Source organism: Myodes glareolus, chromosome 9 (genome assembly GCF_982192425.1).
Source record: "Myodes glareolus chromosome 9, mMyoGla1.1, whole genome shotgun sequence".
Lineage (NCBI taxonomy): Eukaryota > Metazoa > Chordata > Mammalia > Rodentia > Cricetidae > Myodes > Myodes glareolus.
The window spans coordinates 256,513-275,798 of NC_142034.1; the positions used below are offsets into that span (position 1 = coordinate 256,513).

The 19,286-nt window shown below is 38.6% G+C and overlaps 1 protein-coding gene across 1 annotated transcript; it reads right to left on the bottom strand.

Annotated features, from left to right (window-relative positions):
- Positions 1–303: 303 nt before the first annotated feature.
- On the bottom strand, positions 304–14,101 carry Ptchd3 (patched domain containing 3). Its single transcript, XM_048429440.3, has 4 exons — positions 13,150–14,101; positions 12,136–12,257; positions 4,923–5,068; positions 304–2,885 (listed from the first exon to the last, which is right to left on the bottom strand). Exons 1-4 carry the CDS (start codon positions 14,059–14,061, stop codon positions 1,390–1,392), a joined length of 2,676 nt encoding a protein of 891 aa, XP_048285397.1. The 5' UTR covers positions 14,062–14,101; the 3' UTR covers positions 304–1,389.
- Positions 14,102–19,286: the final 5,185 nt, after the last annotated feature.

Here is a 19,286-nt window from a genome sequence, read left to right on the forward strand (position 1 = left end):
TGTAGCTCAGGCTGGCCTTTATCTCCTCTTTCTCTCTCCAAAGTGCTGGTGTAACAGGTGTACACTACCATGCTCAGTCAGTTCTAAAGTTTGGAGGAGGTAGTGGTTACACAACTATTTGCATTTGCCAAAAAAAAATCACCAAAATGGAAAGACCTGACTGTAAAAATGAAAAAGTCAATACAAAACACATTATTTTAGAAATTACTTTTATAGTACTGGGGACCGAACCCAGGGATCCACATATGTTAGGTCATTATAAATAATGTCAAAACTTGAGGGGAAATAATTGGAAATGATAACTCTGTTCTGTCATAGTTTATTAAGGAAGATGAGCAAGAAGAAATAAAGCATATGTCCAAAACCAAAAATGATGTAATCCATCTTTTTGAAACAACATGAATATATTCCTACTTACTAATTACTAATAAATTTATTTAGACAGAATGAATACTATCTCCTTCAAAAAACTATGTATGTTCCCAAACAACATTATGACAGAGGTGGCAGGGTTGGCACACACCTTTAATATCAGTACTCAGGAGGCAAAGGCAGGCAGATCTGTGTTTAAGGCCAGTCAGGTGTACAGAGTGAGTTCTAGAATAGCCAGGACTACACAGAAAATCTCTTGTCTCGAGAAAGAGAGAGTAATGTCTTGTCTTTGATAGTTCAGTACCCACAGCACCTAGCTTACAGTCCCTTCCTGGTCCATCTCTGGAAAGGTTCCCTAAGGTATGTAAGAAATCAGGCTGAGCAACCCTATGAGGAACAATCCAATAAGAGCTTTTCTAACAGTCTACGCCTCAGTTCCTGTCTCCCAGTTCTTGTCCTGACTTTTCATTGTGATGGACTGTAAGCTATAAACTGCAATAAACCCTTCCTTCCAAAGTTTGGTTTTGGTCATCACATCAATAGAAAAGTAACTAAGACTTATTGTAGATATTAGAATAAAGATGATAACATTTTTCTGAATTTGGTAAAGACATTTTAATTTTTCTCAGAATATGTTAAGGAATAATGTAATATGGAACTTCAAAATCAAGAAAACATCTTTAAAGTGGAATGACTATTTTTAACACTTTATATCTGTTTTTAGTTATACATTAATAATTCATACTTTATTAGGACATACCAATTGGACAAACTAGTGGTTTTTATTGAGACATTTTCATACATGTATACAATGTTCTTTGTTTATATCCCACATTACTCTCCCTTCCCTCCCACCCTCACCCCTGGTTTTTCTTACCCTGAAATGCCTCTTCTAATTTATCTCTCTCTTTTTCTATTGACTAGTCTTAATTAGTACATTTTGCAATCAGACTGGATTCAGGTCATCAGGAATTCTTTAACTGGTTAGGGCTATTTACTGTGTACTGAAACAAACTTTCAAAAAAAGGTTAAGAATACTGGAATAAAAATTAGGCCATGAGCAGCCCCAAAAAACATAACAAGAAACATAATCTTAAAAAATGTCCTGAAGATGTAAGCTTTAGCTGCAGATAAAACACACACCCCTATTATTGTTGAAATTGCACTTTGCAGCACTGGATAGCCTAGCATATATAATGCCTCAATTGACTTTTTATTTACTGAGGTCTCAGTACTGGAAACAAATGCATAGGAAATGTGTGCAGAAAAATCAAAAGAAAACCCTATACAAATAACAAGATTAATCATGGATATGGAATCAAGATTAACATTCCAGAATGCCATAAAACCCGTCACTCCCACAATCACAGACGCAATAGCAAAAGTAACCCACAAGGAGCACACTGGGTGAGGAATTAACAATAAAGAAACAATGAGCATAGCTGTTGACGCAACCATGACATTTCGAACAGTGTTCTCTATTATCGCAGCATACTGATCAAAATAGATGAATGCCTGGTTATACACCATCAAGGGAACCTCACAGTTCTCAGCTATGCCTCGTAACTGCAGTAACATTCTCTTCTTATTGCTTGACATAGAAACCCTTACAGTCTGAATGAAGCCTCTGGAAGCAGTGATCTCATTTGATGAGGAAATATTAATATCATATGTAAAAACAGGGGAAACTTTTAAAAAACCTGAAATATTATTCATAAATGTATTCTTGTCATTAGGATTATTTCCACTGTTATTCATATATTGAATATATGCTTTCAACCAAAACTCTGTAAGATTTTTATCTACATATTCGTTTTCTTCAAATTTTATCATACAGTTGTCCAGCTTCTGTCTTACATCACCATCCCAGTAGTTAACACTCTCAGTGACTATGACCATAACCCTTGGACCATAGTCTGAAAAATAATCTTCCTCAACATTAAAATATGGTGTGATGTAGGAATCATCGCTCGCAAGGTTCCGAAGATCTAACCCTTCCTGCACTTGGAAACATCCATATATACTGCTTATGATGTAGAAAATGTATATCAGCACTACAAAAAACTTGGCTTTAGAAGTTGTGAGGAAAGGACCAAAATAGTCTCTAAAGAACAAATTCATTGGATGCTTATCTTCTCCATTCTCCTCTGGGGTTGAGCCAAATGGGACACAGCAGGATTTTTTTAATGAGGCATATTTTGGGTCTGGCTTTTCTAGCCAGTGGAAGCACGCAACTTCTCTTTTACCATCCAGAGCCATAACTGCTCCAAAACAGGTGATATTATAAAAATAGCAAAAGAGCAGAGTTGTTCCTGTATAGATGCAAAAATACTGTACAGACCTGAAAGAGCTGGAGATTCCTGTGTAAAAAGCAAGGACATTGGTGAGGGTGGTGATTGTAATGGACACTGCCACCTTTGAATATGAATTGGAGAGTCGTTCTCTTATACTTTCCATGAGGCTGGTCTTCTGCCAAGCAGAAATCATGATAAACATGTCATCAACCCCAACACCTATAACAAAAGAACAGATCTTTCTATATATTAATAATACACATTAAATATTAAAACGACCAAGCATTTTCTATTACTTGTCTTGAAAATCTCTGTTTCAACACCATCTTCTCAGTCTGCTTCTGAATTTATGACAAAATTTGTTACTCCTTCCTCTGTAATAGGTCTTAGTTTTGTATATACCTATGTTACTAGTACACAGAATACTCCCTAGTGTTTACCCAGGGTGTCTTCGTTATAAAATGAGGACATCTACCTGATTGCATACCAGTTGAAACAGCATCGGCAATCTATCTTTGATCCCATCAAACATTCTGTGGGAGTTGGCAAACGCTTTTGCAGGTAAGCATAAGGCTATCCAAGTTGTGCCATTTTTATTATAGCGCCCAATTTACAGATTTACTTTCAGGCATACACACAAATATAGTGTCCCTGTGGCTTTTATTTGACACCTAGCATGCAGTGGACAGAATGTTTCTTTAGTTCTGAGATGAGAAAGGTGCGCGAAAGTGAATCTTTGGAATCCTTTCCATGGTGCCATTTCATGGTTGACTTGAAACAGAAATGAAGAATGTTTGAGAGCTTTTACATTAATAGTGTAAAGAATGAAGACACAAAAGCAGGGAGACTAGACAGTCTGAGCCAGCTACCAATGACTTCCCCTTCCCTCCAGCATTAGACTGAAGTGGAGACCACTTGCAGTCATGTGTGCTTTTATTTCCATGTGTATTTAACAGCAGGTTTGGGACTGCAATGCTGATCTTTACTTCTTTTTCATTGGTTACAAGTTAAGATTAGGAGAATACTGGAAATTACAAACTGGCCTGTAGTTCAGATATAATTGAGGTAGGAAGATACAAAAGTTGTGCAAAGGTAGAGGGGCTGTCATATACTGTATGGTAGCACACCATGACTAGCAACTGAACAGAGGAAACAATCAGAGGCACTAAAAACTAAGAATGGAATTCACTGGTATCTCTTGGGTGTTTAAAACCTGATTTTATTACTTATGGAAATTTGTTCAGAAATTCTCCTTACAGTTCTTGAGTTGCTAGAATTACATATACTCTATACAAATCTATACTTACAATCCTATGGATGCAGACCATATGAATACAGTGAATACAAACTGGCTTACAATAAATACATCAACCTAGCCATTGATGACTATGGGCACAGTGGCTGACTGTATGAACATGAGGGTGTAATCTTAAGAGCAGGCTAAACTGGTGTGCAATATAAACCCATCTATCTACAGGGGAAAAAACTGATTTCTCTCAAATTGCATAGTTTGACATACATACTTACTGTAAAATAAAATTTAAAAACAGCAAAACAAAAAAACTATAATCACCCTTGAAAGGAAAATTCTTAAAACTCATTTTAAAAATTCATCTAGACTATGTTCTATGCAGCTATATCCATGAAATTATCTATTGCATGTATCTTGATTTATAATGACAAATTTTCATTTAATTCATTATATTTGTCTTTTTTAAAAGGTCAAATATGGTTTCAATTTTTAATATGTTTGATTTGACAAATGCCATATTGATATGGGATCAAGTTGCTTTCAATATTTTCTTATTCTAAAACACACCAAAATAAACCCATTTGTTCTACTTATGATCAATTACATGTACCAAATAAATTTTATAGAACTGAAATTGTTGCTCTATAATTTTTTGCTATAAACTTGGGGAATACAAACCAATTTATATTTTTCCGACAGCAAACTCTTGAGTTCTCATTCACACACAACATTCCAAAATAATCTTGCTAGTACTGATTTTAGAAAAAAAAAACTTTTTCAAATTTGGTGTGTATCCTTTGATACAAAATACTTCTTGCGTATTTTCAGTGTGAACTAAAGTCCATCCTCCTTTCTATTTGTCTTGGGTACTACATTTTTCCAGCTCTGAAGAGAGATAATTCAATTTGTTCTTCCAGTTCCTGGAGCTTTCTACACAAATGTATTCCCCTTTTCACCACACATACCTACAGGTTCAACAAAGCTTCATATTTTGTTTTACTCACCAAGAATAAGAAATGGTGAATTTGCAACTATGATCACAAATGGGACTCCAATGTGCAACATCAAGCCAAAGCCGCTCACCACTGACAAGGCAACACAAAACACTCCAGAGACTGCTACCCACATTTTGTTTCTTACACAGTCCAACCTGTAAGTGTAGAGGGAAAAATAAAAACTTGTGATGGTAGCTTTCCTACTGAAATCCGACCAATTGGTTGTTGACTTAGACACCAAGGCAAAAGCCTCTAGGATGATAATTTTTATATCTGTTATATACATATGTATGCATATACATATCTTTTATCCATACATATGCATATATACATATACAAATATATACATATTACAGGTATACCAAACAATTCCTCAGGTCAGGCAATTATAGAAAGATCAAATTGAACTATAAAGGACATGCTAAACAAACAGAAAGGGATGGGAAAATACCCCCAGAAATAGATTGTATAATGCTTTATTAACCTTGAATTTTCTTATCTCTAATGAGAAGGAAACAGCAGCAGAGAGATTGGATAATAGAAAAAGATTCTGAATTAAATCAGCCAGTGTATTTCAAGAATGTGTTGACCTCAGAATGAAAACAGGAGATGTGCTACATTGGGGAAGGGGTTTCTCTGTTTCTACAGGAGAAGAAAAGCTATGAATATCATCAAAATTAATAAACATTTGGCTTGAAAAAAAGAGAAATCTCTGAGACACAAAAAAATGACAGTTCATCCACAGAGGTTACAATCATATAAGTGGTAAGAAACCCTCATAAGGGTTGGGGCAGATTCTGTTCTTGTCTTCGCAGAAAAATACTCATCTTCAAAAAGTCAAGAGACTTTGGACATTTAGATGCCTAAAGGAGAAAACATAGCTATCCAGAAAGAATCAACAAGCAAAGAGAAATCTGACTTATGATACCATATCCTTTACAGGGTAAAATTTCATTACATATATATACACTTCTCAGTATAATAAAAGCATAAATCACTTAAAAATCAAAGCTGGCTTTGGAGTTGAACAATGACTATCCATCTCTAAATCTAAGCATGTTGTTCAAAGAACAATTCAGAGTTTCTGTCTCATATAGAGTCAACTGGTAAGGAACAGAAAGAAGAAAGAATTTAGGAAAGATTTTGCTTTTCCTCATAAATATTTCTGTCTCTATCATACCTTTCATTGAATATATGTCTATATGAATAATAATAATAATGAACAATAAATTTTCCTGAAGTATTCTTTGAAGTTTCCAGGAAGAAGATGGGGTCCCACAACAATGATTTCATCTGACTGTTATGACATCATGATGCTGATAATGCTACTTTAAGATCGGTTTTGGGTACCAGCTGCTCAAAATGATTCCAACTTTGTCAGCTGAAATGGTGCATCTTCTTACAATGTTATGGCCAGAATTTCAAATGAGAACTTCATTAAAAACCCTACCCACTACTCAGAGACTATTTGCAATTATACCAGACAGTAATCTTGAAATTTAACCATCATTTTAGTTTTTACAGGATCCCATAGAAAGAACATGGCCCTCATGATAGCTGGACGTAATTCTAGAAGATAACGTCCCCTCTTTCAATAAAATTTATCCTCAGGGTTAGGGACATCAATTAGGGATTGATTATAACTGACATAGGGTTGGGAGTTGGGGTGTAAATTTTGTAATCTCAGGGATCTCCTTTGGGGGATAAAAGTTAAAAAGGGATATAAATATGATAAGATAGAAAGGTAGATTACTGAATCTACTCTTAAAAGAAAAAGGGAGGATATAGATATGATAAGATAAAAGGCAGATGTTGAATCTACTTTCTAAAAGCAGCTATTAGTTTTAAATGTTTTACATTGGTTTTACTTTTGTCCATTGTATACAAATTTTGTATAATGATATAAATTCGAGATTAGTTTTGTTAAAACATTGTTCAAGGTATTGTATCTATACAGTTCATTTAACAATGTAATGCAAATTTCTAGTCCTTAAAAATTATCATCATCAACTGTTTAGGATAATAAAGAAATATAGGTTAGTAGTTAATCACATAGTATAATCGAACTTGTAGTATTTTCAAGGTCAAACAAAGATATAATTTAGATAGATAGGTAATCTTCAGACACTTCAGAGATCTACAGAATATGGTTTTTAAGATGTTTTAATAACCTAGGTTCTTCTTTTTTTATGACAATGAGACATGTCTACTTCTAACAGCACCAATCTACTTCAGAGAAGATAATGGGCATCGAAGAAACTCCACAAGGAGTTTACTTTCTTTCTGGCAAAAGTAAGCCCTGCCTCAACTGCTGGGACTATTCTGTCCTGATTAGACAAGCAGGATACAAAATATCCTGCTTCACAGAAAAGTCTGTTGAATATACTAAGCTGCAGGCCAAAGATGGATGCCCCAATGTTGCAAAGAAACTTTGGGTGACTGTCTAGGCAGCCAGCTGTTTCTGTCCTTACATTTTTTGAAAGTTTCTTCCTTCCACTTCCTGCTTACTCAATATTTCCTTCTTGGGTCTCTGAGGGAGTTGAAGATTAGATAGCTATAGTTATAGTTTACCAAACACAGAAAGCAAGTTATGATAAAAAGTAAATTAAGTATAAGACTTTGGACTCACCAAGATAGGATAGGAAATATTTTCTCTGAATTTGTCAAATGGACTAGACATTGTTGATGTACTTATTGCCTGTATGTATTGTATATAGTCATTGTACTTATCATATATATTTTTCTTATATTAGTTATAGCTTTCTTTTTTATTTTAGACAAAAAGAGGGAATGTAGTGGCATTTCAATTGTATCTTAATAAATAAAGACTGCCTGAAGATCTGAGAGTAAAACAGTATTACTAGTCAGTTTTAAGACCAGATTATGGTAACACACACCTTTAATCCCAGTAGCCACAACGACACACACCTTTAATCCCAGTACTAAAGGGGAATATAAAACAAGGAAAGATAGCTCTCAGACACACTCTCATTCTGAGATTCCTGAAGGGAGAATTGTCATTTCAGACTGGTGTCAAGATAAGAGCCAGTGGCTGGCTGTTTTGCTTTTCGGATCTTCAGGTGGAACCCCAATTTCTGACCCTGAGCTTTTATTAATTTTTCTTTGTTTAATCATGCATCATCTGTCTGATGGAGACCTTAAACTAACAGGCACTATTACATTTACAACTCACACAAAAAAAATAGAGGAGACAACAAAGTTGGGACTCCATAGACATTCCTGGGTGATTAATATCTGGGTAACTATCTGATCACCAATCTACTGGCTAGCATTTCAGAATAAAAATTTGCTAAGCACTACAAATGGTTAACTCTGCTCTGACTTTCAGAAGGGTATGAATGAAATACAGTAGATAATAGATGGTGGTGTGGTTCATTTTCTGTTGCTGTGGCAAAATACTTGTGGCCTGATACTTTATAAAATGAAAACCATTGATTTAGTTCACAATTCTGAAGGTCCAAGAGAATGATACAGCATCTTTGCAAGAGCTCCTCTCATTGTGTTATAACATGGTACATGTCTTTGTGGTGGGAAAGAGAGAGAGAAAGAGAGACAGAGACAGAGAATAAAAGGAAAGATGGGAAAGTAGATTTAAGAGAAAGGCTTGCTGTTTTCATAGCAACTTTCTGTTACAAGAACTAATGAGAGTTGCTTTCTGAGGGCAGCGTCCCTATCACTTTTCATACTCTACTTCTTCAAGGTATCACTGTCTCCCAATATCACAATGCTAAAAATCAAGTTATCAATACATGAACTAGGGCTCCCTCAAATCACATCCAAAGCACAGTTGAGGGCAAGCTGTTCATGAAATGAAGCACATATTCAGCTCTCTGTCCATCCAACCCCTGACTTCAACTAGACATAAACATAGTACAAATAGTCTGTAATTTCAAATTAGTCCAGTAGATACTGTGCTAAAAGTATGAAAACATTGCTTAAAATCATTTTCATGATTTTTATCTACTTGATGATGTGTGCTTTATAGAAAGGTTGATAATTTGAAAAAGGAAAGAAAAGAATTGGAGCACAACACATTTTGAACGACCAACCTATTTCCTTGTCAGGACAACAGAAAAGAAGATAAATACAAGACATGTTTAAAGTATGATACAACACTTTCAACCCCACTGGCCACAGTGCATTTTTAAAATTTTTGGACTTATTTTCTTCTGTGTGTATGTTTGTTTAGCCTGCATATCTGTATGTTCACAATGCCCATTCCTTCTTCCCACAGAAGTCAGAAGAGGATGTTTTATCATAAGCCATCAAGTGAATGCTGGGAACTGAACCTGGGTTCTCTATAAGAACCAAAAAAAAATCTCTTAAACCATCCCTCTGCCCCCATCAGTACATTTTAAAACCTTGGCAATACACTACAGGTTTTAGACTTCACTTGCTAGAAACTGCTTCAAAACCGTGAGTGACAACTATACTTCCAAATACATTACAGGGAAAAGAAAACAAGTTAGGGCCCTACATGTGAGGATGATGAATAGGAATTCAAATCAGAGATTCTAAGATAAAAGGAAAGATCACATTCAAATAGGCAAAGATTTCTTCACCTATTCCTATTCCAGGAAGGAGGAAGAAACTTAAGAGACACACATCTAGGAAAGCAGAAGCTTGTAAAAATCCTCATAGATCTGCTAGGAGAGGAATCCAACCAGTCAAGACACAGGAAAAACCCTCAGTCTATCCAGTTTCCTTGCAAATTATGCAGAAAGTTCTAGGGATACAACTTTCATGAGTGGCCACCCATGTTAAGTTGTGCTTTTTGGTGATCCAGTTGCTCTTTCTGAGTCACCTCTATTCCTGTAAGTAACCCCCTTACACATACTACTTTTAGTAACCCCATTAAAAATTCATTAGTTCTTCAAATTTAAACTCTGCTGCAATCATTACTTTGATCTATTGTGAGTTCCCTTTCTGGGGTGAGTAGGTGTGTGTGTTATGTTGTGCTTTTCCAAGAAAAGTATGTCATACAATAGTGACAAATGATGTTCCAATGACAATGTTGTTTGGAGGCAGGGGAAAGTGCATAATCAATGGTGATTCCAGAAGATTAAACCAGGGCTGACAACTTCATGTCACCTGCTCAGTGTACAGATAAATATGCAGAAAAATGAAAAACACCACAGAATAATTTTCATGAAAAGTCATATTGAGGGACTTAGCTTTTCAGACCTCAACAAACTCTTTAAAGAGTTAGAAAAAGGAGCCGTAGAAATGACTCAGCAGTTAAGAGCACTAGCTGCTCTTTCAGGGGACCAGGGTTTGGTTCCCAGCACTCAGAGTAGCTCACACCATCTGTAACTCTGTTCTAGGGTATCTGACAACATCTTCTGTCCTCCATGGGTACCAAGCAAGTACAAAGCATACAGACATATGTGCAGGCAAAACACCCATATATATGAAATAAAATAATATTTAAAGAAAAATTTTAGATTGGAAACCTAAAACTATTTTCATCAACAGAGAATAAGGTTTGTAGCACACAATCTACTTGCAAGCAACTCAGCAATTAGAAAAAGAAACAAACCAAGCCAACAGGCAAGGGCCCATCTCAGGCTGGTAGCTGAACTTCTCAGTGTTGTTCACATAGTACTAGTTTTGTAGACAAGAAAGATGCAAAATTGAGAAAGTCACTGATTCTTTTCCACAGTGTCAAAGAGCCACTGAGGCCAAGCAATGTGTGCCAACGTCAGAGGCCCTGAAACGCCATTGTGTGAAGCTTGTAAAAGTAAAACCCAGATTGTGTTTCAGACCTCAAGATGTTGGAGATGTCAAAACTGCAAAAGATGTGTATCAAGGAGGGCTGAATACAGGGAATGAAACCAGCTCAGGAGAGATACTGCTGACAACAAAGCTGGAAGTGCCAAGGCATCTAACCAAGCCCTCTGAACCTGAAGTCCCAGCTACCAGACAGAGAGCTACAAACCTTTGGGTTTGCCCTGCTGGGTTTCAGTCTTGGTTTCCTCTAATATTTCCTTACTATGTCCCCAAACTTCCATTTTGGAGGGGTAATATATACTCTGGCCCATTTTATAGTATATATGTGTATGTGTATCTGCATATATATGTGCATATATATAATTTGGTTTTTTTAAAAAAACAGGAAATCACAGTTAAGAAGAAAATTTGGACTTTTGAACAGTGCTTAGACTTAAAATTATAGGAACTTACTTTTTACATTTTGTATGTATATGTCTTACACCATATTTGCAGTGATAAGAAGGGAAGGTCAGACCAACTAGAAGTGGGGTTACAGGCAGTTATTAGCCACCATGTGGGGGTGCTAGGAACCAAACCCAGGTACTATTAACTGCTGAGCCATTTCTCCAGCCATTACTGTGGGAATGTTTAAGGTTGGATTAAATGCATTTTGTATTGTAAGATGGTCATGAACTTATGGGGACAAGGGGCAGAAATTATTAGTCTGAATGAGAAATTAGCCTCATGGACTTTTCCCCTGAACACTTGGTCCTCATTTGGTGGTACTGTTTGAGGAAGTTATGGAACCTTTAGGAGGTAGAGCCTTTCCAGAGAAAGTACATCACTGGGTATCAGCTTTGAGGGTTTAAGCCTCACCCACTTTCTGTTGTCCTTCTGTTTCTTATGTGTGGATGAAATATGACCAGCCAGATCCCTGTTCCATAATAAACTGTATCCCTTGAGAAACATAAGCCAAAATTAATTCTTTCTTCTATAAGTTCTTTTTGGTATAGGTTTTCTATCAAGTGACAGAAAAGCCAAACAATATTATAACTTACAGAGTGAGGTGACAAGGCAATACACGGCAATAGACACCTACTTTAAAAAGGAAAGACTTGAATAATTGGAAATCTGTAAAATTAGGCGAAAAAATAAAACCAAAGATAACAGAAGTGTCCGTCTGTTATGGTTTCTTTAGACTGAGTAAGCTATAAAGAACAGAAAGGAAAAGTCTAGGACAGGCAAATTCAGAGATAGAAAATAGGTTAGTTTTTCTGGGACTATGGGAGAAGGGTTTAGGGGGTTACTGCATAATTAATAGAGTATCTATTAGTAGTGATGAGATACCTAGGAAGCAGACAGTTGTGATGGATAAACAGTATGGATAGAATTAATATCACTAAATTGTTACAATAAAATATTGTATATCGTGTATGTTTTATCACAATATATTAGAAAGTGAGAAGTAAATCATGAGTGAGAGGTTTACCTGAAACATGATACAACTGAAAACAGTATGATTAAAATGTATGCCAGATGGAACAGAGGAATTACAGTTTTGGAGGTTGCCTCAAACTCCAGCTGCCTTGAAAGGGATGTAAAGTAGACTACCTGCAACAACAAAAAATACTCGGTATCAATCCCAATTCCAGAGTCTGTCAGAAGTTACAAACTCTGCTGGACACTTCAGCTTGTTAATACCCACACTGTAAAAAGTGAATTATTTGCCTCACATAAAATCTGCAGTGTGTTTTCCAACCTTTCCCTCAAAATGCAAAGTTTAAATGGTTGCTCTACATTTTAGCCAAGATCGGGTTTAAAAAAAAATGCCAACCATAAATATAAACAAACCAAAATTGAATTTTATGCACACTGTAAAACCTTATCCTCACTGACAACTGTGGAAACTTGTGGGCATTTCCTACATCTTATTATATTGGTGTCTTCTCATATTTTAGTTGCATCAGTAACACTTTAAGAAATGCTTGGCTTCCCACTAAGCATTTGCTTTCACTACAGTTATATATTGGAATTGCTGACCCAGAATTTTAACAGATGACATATACTTCAATACTAAGCTAGGTGTCTTATCTATAACTAACCAGACAAGGGTTGAAGTAGTTATCTATCTTCTTAAATAACATGACAGAACTTGAAAGTTTTGTCTTTTAATTTCATTGGGCACAAACCAGGCTGTAGGAACTCCTAGGAACAAGGATGGGCTTAATAAAAGAAATATTTTTCAAGTAACTTAATTAGAAAACCAAACCCCACACCAGGTGTGAAAGTCATTTTCTATACTAAGCAGAGTTCCTGATGCAGGATTCGTGTACAGACCAGAATGATGACAATGCTTTATGATCTGTGGCTTCATCCATCTGTATAACAATGGGATTCCATACCAAGCATAGCAGAGCATATTCAGATTTAATTCAAGGGTCATCTCATCTCCAACCCTCCCACCCTTATTGGCCTCCCTTGCAAACCGTAACCTCCAGAATACCTCTGTCTTTTCTAAAGTCAGACTGTTCTCCATGTCGTTGAAATGGTCAAGAAAGTGAGTCAGCCATGCCTTGCTACGCGCACTGTCCTCGGGGTCTTCGGTCTTGAGGTAATACAGCAGCCTCAACGCTCGGGACTGGACAAGTCGTTGACTTCTTCCCACCGTTTGGCCCAAGACGTTTCCCCCAAAGAAGCCCGCCAAGTAGATGAAGTGGTTGGACAGGTTATGAATGGGGAAGGTGAGGCTTGATAGATCCAATGACAAGTTATGCTGCCAGGCATACAGCAGAGGGTTGGGTGGCACGCACAGCGTCTTGTACTTGGCGCACACCTCTTTGTACAGGATCTGCGTTCCGTCTTCCTGTACCACCTTCAGCGCCTGCACCGCACTGTCCAGCTTGCTCACCTCTGTGAATGTCCTCGGCTCCAGGAGCGTGTCGGTGAGAGACACCACCAGGATGGACGCGAAGTTGGACTCAGAGCTGGTCCTGGAGGCGGAGAAGCGGTACGAATCGTTGGTGCTGAAGTGACCTTGCACGAAGCGCCGCTCGGCCTTGGCAGGGCTGCCAATCGGCGTGTACTGCTCCTCCAGGTTCTCCTTCTCCTTGGGCAGGAAGATAAGGCCGGTGCCCAGTGCGACCGTCAGTAGCACAGGCCCAAGCAAAAACAGCCAGGGGTGAGAACCCACCGCGGCGCCAAGGCGCTGGAAGGAGCGCGACAGGGGCGCTTCCAAACAGTCGGTGTGGCAGCGGCGTGGTGGAGGTGCCTCCTGACCCAGGGGCGGCAGGCGCTCTGATGGCGGCCCTGCGGCCCAGCTAGGGCCAGCCTCGTCGGATGACTCTGCTTCCAGTCGACCTTCAGACAGTGTCTCCCGCTGAGCCTCCTCTTGGGGCACCACCTTGGAGGAGATCATGTCGCCTACAGCTGCTCAGAGGATCTGCTTCCGAGCTACTTGCGCCCCAACGGTCTGGGACCCATGGACCGTTGGCTGCTCTGGGGGCCCGGATGCTGGAGGCAACGGTTGGGAGCACGTGACCGAGGGGGTCTTCCTGGTCCCGGGTCTGTCCCAGGGTTAGGGTTGGTACCACTCTCCTTGTTACAGAGCATCTCCTCAAGCCAAGCCCTATGGAGCAGTTCTCCCTCACTGGGAGTATGAGCTTACCCCTTCCAGTTTGCTGATCCAGTGGCAGGGACAGCTTCACACTTGCTTTGTCGTAGCCTAGTCGCTTTCCCCTTCTAGATTGTCAAATCTCTGAGATTGAGGCTTGTTGTATCTAGGTTTGTTAAAAAAGTAAATGCCAATCAGATGAACGGAAGTATTTCTTAGAGGAAACACTGCTTATACTTATTACAAAGTTATCAATGGGAAGTTTACAGTTTCCAATCAAAACAAAAACTGTACTGAGACAGCTAGATTTGAGATTCATTATAAATTAGCATCCAAAGAAGGAAGTGTTGCACATAGATTATTACTTCCAGCTTATTTCCTCTATATTCAAGTAAAAAGCCTGTAACCAGATAGCATTTACTGGAGATTGGTTAAGATCATCGAACAAAATTTCCTCTAAATTTGTTGCATCTTTGTGTGTTTGCAGTATCCATGAACCAATATCAGTTGCTTTTATCACAGCAGGTGATAGATTCTTTGATAATTTGCTGAGTTATTGTGCCCATCCTGGAACTGTGGTATGCAATTGTGTGAATTTCCAAATGTTTATTCACCCCAAAGAAGAAAGAGCCTAACAGATTAAAGAAAGATTCTGCTCTCCCCCGCTTTAAACAAATCAATGAGTATTAGGATTACTTACAGGAGCAGGGGCAACCTACAGACAGCTGCACCACCAAAAAGACCCACCTCAGTCAGCATTTTACTTCTTACAGCCAGCCATTGCCTGCCTAAAGCAAGGAAAGGAGGGAACAGGGTTGAAATAGAGAAGAGTCGAGGAGATCCTGCTAATAACTCAATTACTACAGGTCTAGCTAATCTGCTGTATATTTCTGTTAATTTTGTTTTCATAGCTGCAGGGTAAGGTCTCCTGTAGGTCATCACAACTATTCTGAAATATGCCAAGAGGAGTACATAATCCATCACTTGTGCTTAAACTGAGGTCAGTTTTTGGTTGGCCAAAAATTACAGATGAAGCCAGATGCAGTGGTCTGCACCAGTAGCCCTAACTATTCATGAAGTAGAGATAGAAAGATTGTAAGTTCAAGGCCAATCTGGGCAAGAGAGTGGGACCTGTCTTAGAACAAAATATTGAAGCTGAGGAATGGGACTGTAGCTCAGTGCTAAAGTTTTTGTCTAACATGTACAAGATCCTGTACTTAATCCCCAGGACCACACACACACACACACACACATATATGTGTGTGTATATAGATATATAACCTTGTGGAGGTCTTATGATTTGATGGAACAAGACCCTCCAAAAAGGTCTCCGTGAACCCTAAAATTACTTCACCCAACAAACATCAGGAAGTAGTTTGGAGAAGACAACACCCAAATTCCCAAAATGATTGTTTATAAATGTTTGTTTTCATTTAAAGGTGATTGATTATAAATGATTAATAGTCACAGTCAATTTCTAAAAAAAGTAATAAACAATATGATATAGAAATTAATACTTTATGCTGGTATGGATTTTGGTTATTGATACAAATTTAAGGTCAATTTTGTTATATGTATATTTCTAGTATAAGGTATTATGTTTATACAGCTCACTTAAAAATGTAATATATAATTTAAAATGACAGATGAATAGATAGTCATTTATTATAGTCAAACTTGTAGTCATGTTAGGTTTTCTAGATCTATAGAGACATATTTCACTTAGATAATCTTCAAAACTTCAAAGACCTACAGAATATGGCATTGAAAAGGTTTTAAGAACTTAGACTTTTCTCAACAGTGAGACATGTCTGATTCTGGCAGGACCAGTCTACTTCAAGAAGATGATGGGCATTGAAGAGGCTCCTTATGGAGTTGGTTAGCCATTTGGGCAAAAAAACAACTCTTGCCTGGACTGCTTGATGGTATGTTGTATTAACTGGACATGCAGGACCCACAGAAAAATGAGTGCTGAACTTGCCAAAAGAAGGTGAAACAGTACTTCAGGGTTCCTGCTCCACCAAAGAAACTGCCAGACATTCTGAAGGACACAGAAGAAAGTGACTGACAAACTGCCAATATAGGCAAAACTTTCAAAATTTTCAAAAAGTCTTTCAAATTTCCTGTTTCACTGAAATGTCTGTCAGATATTATGGGCTGAAGGTGGGTGCCTACAACATTACAGAAGAACTTTGGGTGACTGTTCAGGCAGAGAGATGTCTGTTAATTCTAGAGTTTTGGAAGTTGCTTACAATGCACTTCCTGTTAACTTAGGTAATATTATATCCTTCTGGGGTCTTTGATGGAGTTGAAGTAGGTAGTTATAGTTTTCCTCAGTTATGATAAAAGATAAATTAGATATGAAATTTTCCAGATACAAATAGACTGAATATTGTAACTGTAAATTTTGCTTGACACCTGTTTTGTTATATGTAATTTTACTATGTTAAAGTTAAAAACCTTTCTTTTTATTTAGACAGAAAGGGGGAGGTGATGTGGGATTCCCCTCTGTATGTTGTGAATATGTTTTATTACCATTGGTTAATAAAGAAGCTATTTAGGCCTATGGCAGGGCAAAATAGAGTTAGGCAGGAAAACTAAACTGAATGCAGGGAGAAAGAAGGCAAAGTCAGGGAGATGCCATGAAGCTTCCAAAGAAGAAAGATGCCAGAACCTTACTGGTAGGTCACAGCCTCGTGGTGATACACAGATTAATAGAAATGGGTTCATTTAAGATGTAAGACCTAGCTAGGACTATGCCTAAGCTATTGGCCAAAACAGTGTTGTAATTAATATAGTTTTGTGTGATTATTTGGGTCTAGGCATCCAGGAAACAAACAAGCAGTCTCCACTTACAAGGATCCAGTCCCTGACTCTCTATGTATTCAAAGTCTTGTGCACTAAATCTCACTTTAAATGGGCTCTGGGGGAAGTGTGATAGAGCAAAGTCATGAGCCTACAGGAAGGAATCCCACAGGAGAGAGTTTCATGCTTCACTCAGATCTGTCCACCATCCTGGTATCTCCTGCCTTCACCCATTCCTATCTCAGAAACAGCAAGTTATAAACAACAGGAGCTACCCTGTTTAAGCAGTAAAGTAAGAATTGGCAGCCTGGCGGCAGTGGCGCACGCCTTTAATCCCAGCATTCAGGGAGGCAGAGGCAGGCGAATCTCTGTGAGTTTGAGGCCAGCCTGGTCTACAAGAGCTAGTTCCAGGACAGGTTTTAAAGCTACAGAGAAACCCTGTCTCGAAAAACAAAACAAAATATAACAAAACAAAAAAAGAATTGGCAGTGGAAAAGTTGTCATCTAGAAAAGCAGAGTTGTTAGAAGTAATCCATCTACAGTAACTCTGGTCCTGCATGGCTAGAGATTAATTTCTCTCAACACAAGGGTATTCCAGCCTTAATCTTATGCAACTTGTCTCTCCCCTTCTGCCTTTACTCTCCTGTGACTATCCAAACTCTGACTTGATTTTTAATCTTCTGGAAAGTAGATTCTTGGTCTAGGATCACTGGAGCACCTTCAGGGTGTCTTCACAAAATGTGTCTATTTCCTGAAAGGAAAGCTTTTCCCACATGAAGCAAATTCTGAAATGGTTACTAAGAGGTGTCTGAAGGAAATTATAGTTTGCGTCAGTTTCTCTGCACAAACACTTGGTGTCAGCAGAGTAACGCGCAAGGCTGGGCTCTGGCTCACAACTACCAATGTAACTACAAGTTAATTTTTCCTTTTACTTGGTTTGGATCGTTTTTCCAGCTGTGTTTTTTGTTAGAAAAAGGTTTGATCATTCCTGACAGCTGGATTTAGTGCTTCAAGAGAGTGAATTAGACAGAGGAAATCTATAGAGCGTGATTGCTGGCTGTAAGATTCTTAGTGAGCTACCAAACATTCCCAAGTTGTTTGCTAACTGGAATTGTAATCCCCAAGAAGCAAGTGCTCCTGGGCATTAAACAGTTGGGCCAGAAACCATACCCTATCCCTGGCTGTGCCTACTTTTTCCCTCACCCTGCACCAGGCACACAGCAGGAAAAATCAGCTCTAGGGCACAGTAGAGCAAGAGCTCCAAAAGCACATATTGCAAAATGGTGGTGTGTGATCTAACAGCGCTAAAAGACCCTTGTCACACTTGGATTCTTGGTTTTCTAGAGCACAACAGAGAAAGGAATACAGATGTGCCTGCTGCCCCCCTAAGCTCCCGTGTTGTAGGAGGAGGCCATTTGTTTGTCCCGCCCGCCCAAAACTGAAATAATCACACAGGAACTGTATTAATGAAATCACTGCTTGGCCCATTCACTCTAGTTTCTTATTGGCTAACTCTTATATCTTAATTTAACTCATTTCTATTAATCTGTATATCATCACGGGATCATGGCCTACCAGCAAAGTTTCAGCAAGTCTGTTTCTGGGGGGCGGATCCATGGCATCTCCTTGATTCTGCCCTCCTTTCTCCTAGCATTCAGTCTGGTTTTTCCTGCCTACCTAAGTTCTGCCCTATCAACAGACCAAGGTAGTTTCTTTATTTATTAATGGTAATCACAGAACACAGAGGGGACTCCCACATCACTCCTGCAGCCTGAGCATGTCACAAGGAAACAGTGGGAGGAGGTCAGGGTGGGAGCACTGAACAGCTGGAGGAAAAGATTCACATTCTCTTAGTGAGGTGTGGGATGGTATACTCTGATGCTGCCTGATCATTGTCTCCCTTCAGCACATATGGCTGGAGATGAGACACTACAAACACTACTGTACCCCTAAAAACGGGGTACAGCACTGAGATTCTTACTGAACTGACTATAAGTTTGGCTTCTGCTTCTCCAAGGCCCTTTGGAAAAGCTACTCCAACATCCTCTGAGACAGGCTATATGGATGGTTTTACCAGGAGATAAAAGGTGGATGGAAGGGAAGAAAACAGGGTCTGTGAGGAGTCTGGTGGGGCTTCCCATGCTGAGATCTGGTTCCTGCAGGCAGCAAAGCAGGGTTGGGCCTGGGAGAGGAATCTACCCAGATAATAGGATCTTGGGACAGGC